Below are 16,707 nucleotides of genomic sequence, written 5' to 3' on the forward strand. Positions count from 1 at the left end.
AGATCAAATCAGTGCTTCTATGGGTTGTCTCCAATCTGCACTGGAAAATTTTACTTTATTTAGAGACTTGTTGCAGAAAATATTCAGAATGCGCAGTTTTTTGCTACCACAAGCGATCTCTGGTCCAGCCGCACATCAGAGCCGTATTTGAGCTTAACTATCCACTACATGAGCAATTGGGAGCTACATAGTATTTTGAACAAGTTAATGTTTGCACAATATGTTTGCAATTGACATGTTTGCACTTTAAATATGTTTACGATTTTAATTTATGTTAAGATACTTGAAAAATGAGAAAAACTGATTTTTGTAATTGTTTCTCTCAGGGCTTTTATCATCTCTGGTGCGAGTTTAAAATATAAGTGTGTTGGCACTGTGTTGATTATCCCTAATATGAATAAATGTTTATTTATTCAATGTTTCTCTTCTTTAATACACAATTGAAGTTATGCTATTCATGGATACAAAATCGTGATAAAATCAAAATCGTGATAAAATATTGGAAAAATCGTGATATTCTATTTTTGCCATATTGCCCAGCCCTATCTAACACTAATGGATTGTTTTCATGTATGCCCCATCTGTTTCATAGCTCACAGATACAGTTGATTGTAGGTGCTTCTGATTGGTAAAAGTCTACACATTTGTGTGGTGCATGCAAATATAAACCTTCAACACAAATACCAGACTGCCACATTGTAAAATATGGGAAACAAGACCAAAAAATAAACAAGAAAACGAGAAACAAGCTTGAAGGATGCAGTACCATCAACGCAAACATGACCAAGAGTGGAGCCAACAGGAAGAAGAAGAAGAGGTAAGGCAACAAAGTTTTTCTATGTTAATATATTTTACAGGAAATATGACTTTGACCTTCACATAGCTATGCTCCAATGACTTTGAATTTCTATGATAATAGCAGAAATGGCTTTAAAAAGTGTATGAAAATGAATAGGAACACCAACATTTAATGGTTTTCTCAAGAAATAGTTTCTGTTTTTTTTTTTATATTTTGGTCTAATTAGAGAATGTATGAACGGAAAGTGCAAAAACTTTATCTAATGACTGAAATGTTGCATTCTGTTCTCTGAACTGCTTCATCATCACTAGTCACGGGGACACCCTGGACAGGTCACCAGTCCATCAAGAACGCAGAATGCAAAAATACAAGCACGATTAAAACTACGGGACACCAAAAATCAAATCAATTACTGAACCATGACAACAACAATAACAAAAAAACAAAACACACACAACTGTGACCCTTTCATGAGATGCTAAGATATTTAGTTTGTTTTACAAATTTTTAGAAACTGCGATTCTTATCTTGGAAAATATTATGGTGCAAATAAGTGAAATTATATGAAGGAAAAGTCCACTTGTTAGTGACATAAAATAATCAAAAGGAATTATGGTTAAGGGTTAAACCCACTAAAGTAAAAGTGAATCGTTTGAAACATTCTAGGAGACTAGGAGAATAAGCGTAAGAAACGTAGAATGACTCAGTACTTTAGTGGTACTCATAGGACACCATTGCTTGAAGCTTTTCTTTTTAAGTCTTGCAACTTCTACTTACACAAACAGCCTGGATGCATCTCTTACCTATTGTCCACATTACTTTAAAAGCATCTTTCTCATGCAGTTGCAGAACATCCCCTCCAGCTACGGTTCACCATTAAAGATCCAAATTTGAAAACAGCCACTATGATCTGTGCACTGACCACGAGAAGTTGAGTCCCGAAGACAGCCGCAGCAGATAGAGAGGGAAGGTAAACAGTCGTAGATCCATGCTGCAGTTAGCAGCCAGGCTCTTCTGAGTGCAGCTCAGTTAGAAGACTGCAGGCTGCCATGGGGGGAAACTGAAGGAAGGGGGATGGGGGATTCTATTGGTGGTCGAGGTGTAAAGGTATGCTGGTCACTCCCACTTGGACACACACACACACACACACACACACACACACACACACACACGCACGCACGCACGCATGCACGCACGCACACACACACAAAGCACGCACGCACGCACGCACGCACACACACACACACACACACACACACACACACACAGGGGTTAAGTACCACCTACCCCACCCCCTTCCTCCATCCAGACAAGCATGCCAAGCGCTCATGCATCACTAACCTGAGTATAATGTGTGTTTGTCTGTTGCCTTCAGGTGTCACAAATATGTTCTCTCAGCTTTCTACAAACATTTGAATTATTCACAGAAATGACTGAGATCATTTGGTGGCTCATGGGTAAAAAAGTGTGCCGTTACTTGTGTACAGTGCACCCATTCAGAAACAAACCTAGCCATGACTGACAATATGCACCCTGGTCATGTCAAATTTGGGTCACCCTTTCTTCTCTGCCCTCAGAAGACGAAAAGGGGGACGGCTGATTTTAACAATACCCCTCTTTCACCACAAGCAAAGGAGGAGGTGGGAATGGAGGGGGGGGGGGGGGGTTGTTTATCTGTGTGCATTATGTTTTTGCTGCTGTGGGTGTGCGTGTGTGTGTTGTTTGCATGCACTAATATCCATGTCATGTCTGCATCCTTGGGATTTAACTCACACAACTGATGGGTCCATCACATGGAAAAGAAGAATGGTAGGACTGTGTGGACCATGAAAAAGGATGGCCATGACCTAGTAGGAGATCCTTGGTGCCTACTGACCTAGTTTATGTTGGTCATGATAAACTGTAAGCAGAGTTCTGATCTACTTATCAACTATTTTTCCAAAACCTACTTCTTTCTGAGAACGATTTGCCGATGACAAACTGATTTATTTTCTAGGTAGGAATTAGTGACATGTCATCCAATGTTTGGTTTTGGTTTTGTTCCAGCCAATAACAGACATCCTACATAACATCTGCCGTTGGTAAACACTTTTAAAAATAGGTTGAAACACCGTAAATCTTAATATTTCTCTAATCAGTTGAGTCAAACAGCCTTTTTAAAACAATGAACAAATGTGGTTTCTCTATGCATTCCTCTCGTGGTTCCATGGCTTTGGGTGGCTGTATTTTTGGATCAATCCTTTGAAACTTCCAAATGATTTCTCCAAAACATGATCAACATTAAAACCACAGATATGATGACAGAATGAGTAAAACTCAAGGTTTCACAGAGTTGTTGAACAACAGAGGTTTATATTTAATTTCTGTAAATTGTATGAAGTAGCAGTAGCTCAGGGGGTAGAGCGATTTGTCCAGGGAAATGAGGGTTGTAGGATCGATCCTGACTCCCAGCAGAGAACCCAGTCATTGTGTCCTTGAGCAAGACACTTAACCTACTTTGCCTGCTGGGGATGGTTGGTGGGACTGATGGTGCCTGTGCTTTGCAGCCTTGCCTATGGTTGAAAGACCTCTTCAAGATGTCTTCAAGTCCTACAGGAGCTTGTTAATGACCCACTAACTTAAAAACCAAGTGTTTTTGGGAAGAGAAAATCTAAAACATGAAGGACAGTAGCCAGCAAGGACCAAGACTGGACACCATTGACATTAATCTTCTTCCTAAAAGTAGCATGAACTTATTTTATGTTGTGGGACTATAAAACACTTCCAGTACAACCAAAACATATCTCCCTCCTGTGAAAGCAAACACCCTAAGCCCATCACTCTTTAGAAGTAGAGATGCATTGACTGTACTCTCTACGCCTGTTCCAAATGACCTGATTTCACCCAGAACCTCAGTAGGATGACCGTTCAGTTTTGTATTCAAAATTAATTCATGATGTCAGGTTTTTGAACTGTACTTGTTAAGCCCAATTTATGCTTCTCCATCAGCTCAATTGTGGAGTCGCACACACCCACTGATGGAGATGTTTTCTCTTCAGACTTCTCCATTAGCTGGGGATTGTTGCCAGGACAACAAAGGGCGTAGAACTTCTCTGAGGTATCCTGGCACCATTACAGTCACGTATCTGGTCCACTGTAGTGTATTTACTATTGTGTTTACTTTATTTTTATGTATTTCAGAGATGGACGAATGTGTCCCTCTAAACTCATCATTTCTGTCCACGAATAAATCACTTTCTCCATTTCTTTGCACTCCTTCAGTCACGGGTCAATAAATGTGTCTTCAGAGATTTAAACTTTGAACTTTTCAGTCACTTCTCAAAAAACAGCCATGATATCTTGAGGCCGGTGTTTGAAAAGCTTCAGGTTCAAGTATTTTGACACAGTCACTTTCATATGAATGCTGGTGAAGAATAGCACTGGGTAATGCACATTCAGCAAGTATTTGAGGTAATCCGCTAAAAAAAACGATGAAAGAAACAAGGCATGCAAGTGTGTCGCGACTGATTCATGGAGTGTCACTTTTAATTAAAACTCGCAGTAGAATAGAAAGAAAACAACTAAAACCAGACTAAACTGACTCCTTTAGCTGCAATGGAAGGTGATATTTTGTGGCTGAGAGAAAAAAACAAATGCCTCCATTATAAAGGTCATTCTGGGATAAAAGTTTAAACAATCCACCAGAAAAATAAATCTTCTACAAGGCCGTTTGTCAAAGCCAGCGAGTGCTCCAGGCTGTCTTAGTTAAAACATAAAATCAACGTCTGAACATTTGTTTGTTTTCACCTTTTTCATTTAATACTGTGTTAACTAACCATCTGCAAAAGGTTTTAACAGGTGTTAGACTTGAAATCTGACACCAGTTGAGAAGAAAAACAAAACTTGAAAAAGCACTCAAGCATCTCATCTCAGGACTGTCCTACTTACGGTGTTGGAATGTCTCTGGACTAAACTGGGTGTCCCTAACATTATGAAACAAGAGGAGGTCGAAGTCATAAAAGGTCTCTGCAGCAGGACAATGGATTCACACACCCAGGTCATAAAGAAGAACAAAGACTCCCACAACAGATGGCGTAGCCCCCAAAGGTCCCAGAGGTCCCCTGATCACACCATCATCAGGTCAATCTAGGATTACTGTACATTCAGGGGGTGAAGCATAAATCCTCTGCTATGGGATGTATTCACTGAAAACTGCATGCCAATGAGGTGACTGTGCTGTTAGTCAATACCTCAAACCACTTTCCCTAATTTCTCTGTGGATGAAATGAGTTTAGATAAATCAGAAAGCATCGAGAAGTCTAAAGACTTGAGAACTGACTCCGACTCTTCCTCTCCTATGGCTTTCACATCTGGGTTGGCACGATCTAGCCCTGGTAGGTTAATTGTGTTCACATGTGGGTAATCTGTGAGTTGTCCTTGCTCAGCTGACCATTTTCTTTGGACCTGCTCTACGGCTGTCCTCTTTCTGCAAAGCTGACCCAACACACCCATTACCGAATGACGACTGAAGTTGAAACAGCCAGCAGCGGCTTCCCTCGTGCGAGGTTCATTATCAGTCTGGGCGCGGTACACATCTTCTCTGAATGCAGCTTGGACCAGCCGCAGCAGCACGAGGAAAGCCTGCTGTGAGGAGCCCACAGCGGTATCAGTGAGAGAGTAGGAAGTAGTGTGTTTTATATCAGAATCTCCAAAAGCAACACGGCTCATGGCCGCCTTTGTTAAATAACTTAAAGAAAACACCTCAGACGTCTCTGCGGGTCATTAGCCTCACCCATGTGCTTGGAGACGCCAGCGTTCCTGAGAAGGCTTTGTAAACACAACATGGCCAACGCTACCAAGACCAGGGGCGTGTCCAGGGAGTGGCCTGGGGTAGCACATGCCAACCTTGGAATCTGATTGGCCACCCCAGGCGCCACCACACTAATTTACCTTTAAAAAGGCTTTTCATTGTCCAAAAAAGGCTTGGAGGTAAAACAAAAATAGCATAACCATTGGTGCCACCCATGCACAAAGTTGTGCCTCACCTGGGCCACCCCATTTTAAAAGATCTGGACACGCCACTGACCAAGACCAGGCCAGGCCAGATGCTTTCTTTCCCACATGCTTAACCCTTTGACTGTGAAACCAGCAAAGTGGTTATGTGCTGAACCTATTACACCATATTCTACTCACCCACTCAGCTCTGTGACTACCACTCTAAACCACTAACACAGCAGAGGATATTTAAATCTTCCCTAAACCGTTCCACATTGGTCTTTTAAGCCTTTGCAACCAAGCTGGGTGGAAACCTGGTTGGGCAGGACTTGAAAGTGTGACAAACCACCTGATTGTGTACACCTAGTGACCTGCTAACATGGCAACACCTCAACAAAAACATGCTTTTGTTACGTGAAACATCTTACTGCCTTGTTCTGGTACATAAATGAGGAATTGAGAATTAGATATCTAGAAGTCTCTTGTACAATTGTTCCACACTTTTAGTCATCTGCTGAGAAGTGGTGGACACCTCGGACAGGTCTCCGGTCCATTACAAACAACTAGTCACACACTCACACTTGGGGACAATTTAGAGTCACGGATCACCCTGACATGCATATTTTTGGTCTATGGGAGAAATCCAGAGTACCCAGAGAGAACCCGTACACTGATAGGTAGAATGTACAAAAGCCATAGAGGCAGGATTTGAACCAACATCCTTTCTGCTGTGAAGCCACAGTGCTACCAACTGTGCCCCCATGAAGCCCCAAAATTGTAATCTGAACTAAATTCACCGAAACTGAAATCAAAATTTTAAGTGATTTGATTTTTATCAAACTAAATTCAATTAATATTTTTTGTACAATTTTATTTAAATTATTATAATTTGAATCAGTGTTCCATCTTAAAGTTGAATAAAAAAGCCTCTCAGAAAAAGTTAAGTTGGAAACTACATATTGATTAAATTAAAGCAAAGTTATCTAAATCATTAGCAGTTCTATAAAGTTAAAGAACTTTTAAATGAAAAAGCTTTACATCTTTTGTATTGTTCCTTAATTCTGCCTTATTTCATGTATTGTGTTGAAGTGTGGGGAAACGCCTACGAAACCCACTTAAAGCCTTTGTTTATAATTCAAAAGAGCGCAGTTCGACTTGTAAATAAAGCAGGTTGTAGAGAGCATACACATTTACTTTTTATTCCTTTAAAAGTATTAAAGCTAAGAGAATTAGTTACATTTAGAACTGCACAATTTATGTATGAAGTGATGAAAAATTTGATGCTAAAACAAATTCAGGATCTGTTCCAGATCAGAGAGAGTGTTTATGATCTCAGAGGGTATAAAATGTTTAGAAAACCTAAAGTAAGAACTAAAATGCATCAGCTTTGCATCTCTTGTGTTGGGGTTGATGTGTGGAATAAATTAGACCAGGAGCAAAAAGATTGTTCAAAAATGTAAAAGTTTAAGCGTATGTTTAAATCAAATGTGATTAAATATTATGAATCAAGTCAATGAAAAAAATGCATAAAATGTTAAAGGTTATTACTGTTTATAAAGCAAGAATGGGGATTTGAATATATTCTCATAAATTTCAATAACGGTGTATAAATTATGGAATCGGTATGCTATTCTAAAATTTTGTTTAAGTTTCAAATGGTTGGGGGGGGGGGGGGGGGGTTATAAGCTTATGCTTCTGCCTGTAGCCAATTTTGAATTATATAAGTTGTGTGTTTACTTGTAAACCTTCAAATGTTTTTTTATTTTTATTATATTATATTATTATATTAAAGACATTGTGCAATTTTAAATTTGACTGAAGCTACAGCATTCAGACTCTTTATTCTACTTTTGTCAGTCACAAGGAACAGCTCCAGAATAAAAGTTGGCATTTCAGAATCAAAAGACTGTGGGTGGAAATTCTTCTTCCTTTCAAAGACTCTTCTCTAAATGTTACAAACTCCTGCCTGCTCAGCTTTTAGTTTAACCTCCTGATCAGAAACCAAAAACTACACATTTCTAATTTCAGGCTGGAGAAATGAAAACCAAAGGTGTTCCTTTGGCTGATGTTTGCATCCTGACCAATAGAATGAACTTCATGAAACCCCCAAACCAGTTATATTATTGTAATACAAATAAGGTATTCTCAACCCAACTATTCTGGAGGGCCTGCATGCTTTAGAAGTAGGTCACCAAGTTCTTCAGAAGCCTGTTAATCACCCATGAATTCAACCCAGGTGTGCTGGTGCAAAGACAAATATAACATGGAGGTTGTGGCCTTCAAGGACCAGGATTGAGTAGCCCTGGTCTAGACCACCATCCTTTGCATTAGTTTCCTGGTGTTCTTTTAGTTTATGCTGATAATGCCGCCCCAACAGAGAAACGTCTGTTTAAACAACATCGGGATGTAAATTTCCACTAAACACATCTCTGAAATGCAGTTTAGGTAAATCCTCCTCACACTAAAACCCACAATCATCCCTATTTCCGTCCTCACATCATAGAGGAAGTGTTCGATCCCACTCAGATTCACAAAGCCGTCCAACAGCTTTCTTACCACCACCAGCAAGTGGGGGAGTCATGAAAATATTTCTGCAGATGATGATCAGACTAAGCGTGGTAGTCTGGGAGCCACTGAACGAGGAGAAACAGAATCCGAAGGAACTGCTGTTCTTCTAATCACCCTCAGAGACAAACAGCCCTTCAGCCTCCAACCGTACTCTGTTTTCAGGTAGTCAATAAATCCAGCCAGTCGGTTAGAGCGTCCACCTGTTTTTCTAGGCTGCGCACACTTAATTGTGGTAAATGCTCATGAGAATTTAAAGGACATTATCCTTACAGTGCTGCCTAATTTTGCCCGGATGAGATTAGGTTCCCTGAACATCCTAGATGATTAAAGCTGGTCCCAAAACTGGGATCAAACTGCAACAAGTTCTTAAGGGTGAGCAAATAGTTTGAGGCGTCTCTCATTTCTTTGTATGATGAATCTTTGGAAGTGTCCTGGTCGGTAATTCATCTAGCTTACATAGGGCCTTCATCGGCCTTCAGAGGGACTAGGACTTTTGACTGCTTTTTCACTCAAATTCAGTCCAGAAGGCCATCATTCTCAGAGGAATGTTTTTATTTAAGTCATCTAAATGATCCTAAACTCAAGGGATGCACCAGTGGTTTCTTGAAACTTTAAAGAAAACTTAGTCATTTTGTTGCCATCGGTTTGTCACAAATATTAAATCTATGAAGAATACCCAAAGTAAGATAAGATGGCACATGAAATAGGCTTTTAGGATTATTGCTAACATTCCTAAAGAGATATTAGCTAACAGCTTGACGAACAGTAGACAGTCATCTGCAGGAAGCTTCCTCTCTCGGGTCTTGTTTCAGGTCTGCTGAATTCTTTGTTTTTGGTCTAAAAAATCCCTTTTTCATAGATTTGACACTTTCCTTATTAAAGCATAAACTGCTGTCATGGTCAAGTACGAAAACTGAACTTACTATTATTGAGAAATTAGAAATATCCAAAGAAAATTGTGTAAAATTGTAAATATGATCAAAAGTGTACAAATATACAATCACAAGTAAAGTTACTGTTGTTTTGTAGTATTTTAACTGTAAATGCGAGGCATTCTTCTCCTTTGGTTTACCTTGTTGTGTCGTGTAATCCAACTCTGGTGAAGCATACATTTCTATGCATCACAGTAGGCTGAGACTTAATCTTACTCTTGCTCCGTCCCGGTACCTGTCAGAATATTAAATCAAAGCGGTGTCGTAAGACAACAGCATCTGACACGCTGACACAACAGATCGAGTCTTAAGCTGTCAAGTCAAACAGATTTAAGTGTGTCGTGTAGAGCGAACACAAACTGCCAGAATTTCACTGTTACACCCAGATTGCAGACTGTCAACAACCCCGGAGGAGTTCCTTAAAAGGCCCGGTTCCAAGGGAGCACCATCGGTTTAGTGTTAATAGAAGACAAACTGACTCAAATGACTAAACTGTGCAAAAAAATCAATGATGCGTCAGCTCAAACATGGAACTTAGTTTAAAGAGCAAGTCAACCCCTACCAGATTCTTACTTCACTCCCGCTTCATGTTTGAAAAATGCAACAAATGCTGTTGCCTGGCAGACCGAGAGGGCGGAGCTGCTAACAAATACACACACACACAGGCTCACAACAGCATTGTGACATCATAATGTACCAGTTTACATCATAGCATACCTCTTAGCCAATAGCGGTGGCAGATTTGAATTAGAATACAGTGCAGAATTTTTATCTGACAACGGCACAACACTGCCAGTTTTAGGCAGAATATTTAAATTTTAACTAAGATGCACTGAAGTGCCAAATTATTGACGACACATGTCTGCAGCACGATTAGACACTCATTTATTTAGTTTATCAGCAAAAAAAAGTTTATTTGGGGGTGACTTGCTCTTTAACAAAGTGTTACAATTGACTCAAAATATCCAATAACATTAGATGATTCATAGACGTCAGTAAGTGATAGAAGAGAAATTGTGTTCTGGACAATGCTAGGGTTAGGGTTAAATAATGATGACAACGATTCATTAATAATTAGTGTTTTTATGTTGTTTTCATATCATGTCCTGATAATCGTAAAGCACATTCAATTGCCTCTGTGTTTGAAATGTCTTCTATGAATAAAGCTGCCTTGCCTTGCCATATCAAATTCCAAGCGAGCAGTTGAAAATGGTTTGACTGGTTGCAAACAGTGCTAAAACTTTAAATTCAAAGGGTACTGGTAATGTGAGGAAATAGTCTCATGTCTAACTTGTTGACGGAGTACGGACAAGAAAAACATTGGACTTGGCTGCTAGATGTCTTGGCAAACCCTACAGAGTGCAGGGGAGGAAAAGGCTAGTATTAATATGCAGGGTGGGAGGAAAATGCTGGGTTTAGTACAGAACAAGAAAGTGGACAATGCAACGCATCTGCTGTCATAGGGGAGCAACACTGGCCTTTAAAAGCATTGATGACTAAGAACATATAATAATAAAGCTTTTATCAGTGCAAAACTAAAACCTTAGACCGCTTTAGGTAGGCATACAGAGTACATGACTACGTTGGAAAAATGCTAGAAAGATACAGAAGGAGAATTTTTAATCGTCACCCCCTGTTAATGAAGTAGGAATACGATTGGGTGAAAGAAATAATTGACCAGAATGTCATTATTGTCATGAATGCTGACATCATTAGCTTTTCGCTCACTTTCATTACTTGAACTGTGTATTTCTCAGTAGCGTCGTGAGGAGCTGACGTTTTCAGTTTTCAGTGGTCATCAGGCGATAGGTGGGGGACACCCTGGACAAGTCGCCAGTCCATCACAGGGACACACAGAGACAAGCAACCAGTCACACATTCACTCACACCTTTGGTCATATTAGGGTCTCCACTTAACCTGACATGCATGTTTTTGGACCATGGGAGGACACCAAAAAAAACCCACACATGCATAGGGAGAACATGCTAATTCCATGCAGAAAGGCTTCAGCTGGGATGTGAACCTTCAAACCATCTTGCTGCGAGACAACACTACAGTGCAACCATCATGCAGCCTCGGTAGATTTGCCTTATTTCAAAATAAACTACAAGTTGTTGTCTTCATTGAAAAAGAGACAATAGTTATCATCCCAAGTGAAAGCTTTGTTTTAAAATATTTTTTGAATGATGTTAAATGTGCAAATGAAGTAAGAATGGCATCCTGGGGACAAAATTGGTTCCTGTAGCCCATTGTCAAAACACAAGACACTTTCTCACTACTGTTCTGTTAGTTTCAAGGCTGTAGCTGGCTGCAGATCAGCACCAGAAGATTCTAGATGATGAGTTAGGACGAGTCATACAGTTAGATGATAAGACAAATACATTTCACTGTAATATTGAGTTGTTGGTAATCGAAAAAGTAGCTTGAGATATTTTTAGAGACGACTATGTGCTTCTAATTTGCCGTTAGCATTTTTAGCTCAACGTTAGCTCAACGTTAGCCTCTAGCCTTCTTCATCCGATATCAGAGTCAAACAAAAACATGTCATGGCTTCTTGGGGTTACAAGAAATAACTATTGGGTCGCTCCTGTTTACTGGCTTAGGATCTTTACAAAGCACTGCTGCCTTTGTTGGCCGGTGTCGAGTTAGCAATGTCGGCACTACCGCATTTGTCAGCACAGACTTGGCAACCTTGTGGGTTCACATAACTTGTGTCCCCATTAGCATTTTGAAAAAAAAGAACTGACAAACCCACAGCTGGGTGAGAAGGAAATCTGCTTACATATTGTACCTTTAGCTTCAGCAACTAAATACTTGAGAAAAAGTTTGAGTTTAAATGACATTTTACCCTTACTGCACCCCAGTGTGCATTTTAGATGTATAGCTGAAAACACTAGTATTAAAAATAAATCAATGGTCTCCAGTCAGGTGTTTAAATCACAGACTTTTGCCTTAACTTTTTCCAAGGGAGCGGAATATTTTCCCTTTCAATTAGAAGTCCTTGTGTTGTTATAAGAATGAGCCACACTGGCTGCAAAAACAGACATTAATATACCTTACTCTGTTGTGTCAAATTTACTTATTACAGTAAATTAGTACACATGACAAATCCAATCAAGAAATGAAGAGGGAAAACTTGCTCTGTTGAAAGGACTCAGTATGCACATCACTGTGCAGCAGAGTGTTGATGATCAAGAGTATTGCTGTTGCACTCGTAGCAGCAACCGTAAAATAAATCTTGCATAAATCTTTCGGTCTCAGGGAGGCTAAATCTCTGCAGAAGAAAAAAGTGCACCACAGATCTGCGTAACACCGGAGGTAGACAGACAGCTTCATAAATATGGAGGGCAGGGTGTTAAGGATCGGGTAAGAGTATGAATATTTTATGGAGCCGAGGCCAGTGGGAGCACCATGGTGAGGATGGCCAGAGAGAGCAAATACAGCTGGTTGATTCAAAGTTATATAACACACACACACCCAAACAGATCAACACACTCTGCACAAAGAACAGCACAGTGGTGTCGAAACTCAAACCTTACACAAGGTCTCACACACACACACACACACACACATGGGTGTACAGGTAAGTGCACACAGCGCAGAAAGGAGGGGACAGAAAAAGATGAATGTCCAAACACACAAACACACAGTTCAGTGCAACCATTGATGTTGTCCACCCACCACTGTTTTCATCCATCTTATTTTCATTGTACCGAAGATGCCAGCCTGCCTCAGACTATAACAGGCTTAATACACACATAAACACACACCAAAGGCAATGGAGAAAGAGACGTTGGATTGAGATGTAACAGGAAATGGCTGTAGGAGCCATAGCATCACATAAAACAGTAATCTGACTACTTTATTAACACCTCACACAAACCTTGTGATACACATTCCTGTGTACATTTACCAGTTAAAATGAAAAGTACTACCAATGTGTCGCAGCAATTCTTTTACCTCTAGGGTGCAAAACGGGTTACACTGATGAACTCAAGAACATGTCACTGTAGAGCTCACACAGTGGACCAATGCAGCCATTTTGGACTGAGGTACTATGTTGGCTTGTACTTGGGTCAGTATGGAGCTATCCTAAACCTCTGGATAACTTTCTAAATACACTAATCTTACCACCAGTGAGGTCATGTGACATTTAAATAGCCTTTAAAGCACTGATGGAAAAAATTTGTAAAGTGATTCAACCAAACACCACAGAGTCTAATCGCATGGATGACTTTTTCTACCTGACTCACATCATTGATCTCATACAACATAAAGGATCCTTCAGCTGACACAGACAGGGTTAAACACAAGAAGGAGCCAAAGATGTGTTTCAACCTCTTTGTTGATAAGGTGAGTGTGGAGTCTTACTAGACTAGTAGGGTGGTTTGACTTTGGATCAGTTGCCAATATGTACTTGACTTCTGTTGTTTTAAATGTAATTTACAATTTTTACAGTGGACGGAAAAGTTTCATCAAAGTTACGGGAAATAGAGCTAGCATTAGGTTTCTCAACAAGTCTTTAACAGAACAACATTATTACAGGCTAAGGATAAAAATGTTTGGCTTTTGGAGAAACCTACCAAACAAGACTACTTACAAGACTTTTGCATTTGTCTGTGAATAAATCGTAAAGTTTCTGCAACATTCATGCAAACTTGTGTATACAGTATATTTCTTACATCCATCCATCCATCCATCCATTCATTTTCATCCGCTTATCCGGAGTCAGGTCACAGGGGCAGTAGTCTAAGGCGAGAGGTCCAGACTTCCCTCTCCCCAGCCACTTGGACCAGCTCCACTGGGGGAATCCCAAGGCGTTCCCTGGCCAGGTGCGAGACATAGTCCCTCCACCGTGTCCTGGGTCTACCTTTAGGTCTCCTCCCGGTTGGACGTGCCAGGAAAACCTCACAATGGAGGCGTCCAGGAGGCATCCTGACCAGAAGCCCGAACCACCTCAACTGGCTCCTCTCGATGTGGAGGTGCAGCGGGTCTACTCCGAGCCCCTCCCGAATGACCGAGCTTCTCACCCTATCTCTGAGGGAGAGCCCAGCCATTCTTTGGAGAAAACTCATTTCGGCCGCTTGTATCCGCAATCTCGTTCTTTCGGTCACTACCCAAAGCTCATGACCATAGGTGAGGGTAGGAACGTAGATCGACCGGTAAATCGAGAGCTTCGCCTTCTGACTCAGCGCTCTCTTCACCACGACAGACCGGTACAACGCCCGCATCACTGCAGATGCAGCACCAATCCGCCTATCGATTTCACGCTCCAGTTTTCCCTCACTCGTGAACAAGACCCAGAGATACTTAAACTTCTCCACTTGGGGCAGGACCTCATCCCTGACCCGGAGAAGGCATTCTACCCTTTTCCGAATCAAGACCATGGTCTCAGATTTAGAGGAGCTGATTCTCATCCCAGCTGCTTCACACTCGGCTGCAGATGGCTCCAGCGAAAGCTGAAGATCACGTTCTGATGAAGCCAACAGGACCACATCATCTGCAAAAAGCAGAGACATGATCCTCAGGCCACCAAAACGGATGCCCTCCACACCTTGGCAGCGCCTAGAAATTCTGTCCATAAAGGTTATGAACAGAATCAGTGACAAAGGACAGCCTTGGCGGAGTCCAACTCTCACTGGGAACGAGCCCGACTTACTACCGGCAATGCGGACCAAGCTCCGACACCGGTCATGCAGGGACCTAACAGCCCGTATCAGAGGGCCTGGCACCCCATACTCCCAGAGTACCCCCCACAGGGCCCTCTGAGGGACGCGGTAAAACGCCTTCTCCAAATCAACAAAACACATGTAGACTGGTTGGGCAAATTCCCACGCACCCTCCAGGATCCCCCTAAGGGTATAGAGCTGGTCCAGTGTTCCACAGCCAGGACGAAAACCACATTGCTCCTCCTGAATCTGAGGTTCAACAATCCGACAAACCCTCCTCTCCAGAACCCCTGAATTGACCTTGCCAGGAAGGCTCAGGAGTGTGATCCCCCTGTAGTTGGAACACACCCTGCGGTCCCCCTTTTTAAAAAAGGGGACCATCACCCTGGTCTGCCAGTCCAGTGGGACTGTCCCCGATAACCACACGATATTGCAGAGCCGCGTCAGCCAACACAGCCCCACAACATCCAGAGCCTTAAGGAACTCCGGGCGGATCTCATCCACCCCTGGAGCCTTGCCACAGAGGAGCTTTTTAACCACCTCAGTGACCTCAGCACCAGAGATTTGAGAGGCCAACCCAAAGTCCCCAGACTCTGCTTCCTCACTGGAAGACGTGTCGGTGGGATTGAGGAGGTCTTGGAAGTATTCTGCCCACTGATCCACAACGTTTCTTGCAATTTCACAAAAATATCAAAATGGCTGTAATTTGTTTACAATTTATTCCTCGTCTAATTTGTGAAACTATCACATCTGTTTTGTGTTCAGATGATCAGAGTGTCCTTTTGCCTCCATGCATGATTTGTCCCCAGCAGCTGCAGCCAAGTCAGATGCCACCTCAAGGGTTTTAACTCTTTACCAACTACATCTAGTTAATGAAACAGCCCAGCTGTGCTACTGCAGCACCACTCAGGAACTTCTCAAACTCCTCCAGGCTCACCTGATAGTACAATGCTAGGCCCATTTCAGAAGGTAAGCAAAACACAGGGAAATGTGAGTATGAAAGCAAGTAAAGGCAAGCCAACCAAGTCAAGTAAGTCAAGTCAAGGCAAGCCAAGGTATCCAAGTCAAGCAAAGACAAGTCAAGCCAACCAAGTCAAGTAAGTAATAGGTGTTTTAGGCTGAGTAGTACTCCTGGATAACTAGCTCATGTCAAGCCATTCAAGTCAAGCCAAGTGTTCCGGCCGGTGCCTTTTTGCTCTGGGATGAAAAGCGGTCATCTTCCTTCCTCAAGGCTCTACCTGCAAGAGACTCTTCTTCTTCTTCTTCTTCTTCTTCTTCTTCTTCTTCTTCTTCTTCTTCTTCTTCTTCTTCTTTTGTTTAAATGGCGGGTGGCATCCAACTTAAGGTGCATTTCTGCCACCTACTGTGTAGGAGTGTGAGTCAGAGTGAGGAATACTGTAAAAAAATAAAACAAAATAAATACTATATTCTTTTAACTGAACTACTTTTCCTAAGGAATTCCAACACTAAGTTATAAATTCTGTTATCCCCATTTAATAAAGTCCTTAAACTCAATTCTCCATATCCTCTTACTTTTACTTTTTCTCATAACATTTTTCTATATATCACATACAATAACATAAAACATGCTCTACCGTTTCCCTATCTTTTCCACATTCACATAAACCCATAGGATGTTTCCCTATTAAATGAAGAGTGCCATTTAAACCTGTGTGTCCCATCCTTAACCTTGATATCAATTTCCATAATTGTCATCATACCCACCTTTCCCTGTATATTAAATAAACACCTTCCCTTTTCTTC

General features: G+C 41.3%; 1 protein-coding gene across 4 annotated transcripts in view; it reads right to left on the reverse strand.

Annotated features, from left to right (window-relative positions):
- nhsl2 (NHS-like 2) overlaps window positions 1-16,707 on the reverse strand; it is a 215,538-nt gene that overhangs the window by 45,248 nt on the left and 153,583 nt on the right. Inside the window, exon 1 of one of the 4 annotated variants that reach the window (XM_070547987.1) lies at window positions 1,603-1,717. The exons of the other annotated variants lie outside the window; for them this stretch is intronic. Coding sequence (XP_070404088.1) covers window positions 1,603-1,615 — 13 coding nt within the window. The 5' untranslated portion in view covers window positions 1,616-1,717. Of the gene's footprint in view, window positions 1-1,602; window positions 1,718-16,707 lie in introns of those variants that run through there. 4 annotated transcript variants of the gene reach the window in all.

Source organism: Nothobranchius furzeri, chromosome 2 (genome assembly GCF_043380555.1).
Source record: "Nothobranchius furzeri strain GRZ-AD chromosome 2, NfurGRZ-RIMD1, whole genome shotgun sequence".
Classification (NCBI taxonomy): Eukaryota; Metazoa; Chordata; class Actinopteri; order Cyprinodontiformes; family Nothobranchiidae; genus Nothobranchius; species Nothobranchius furzeri.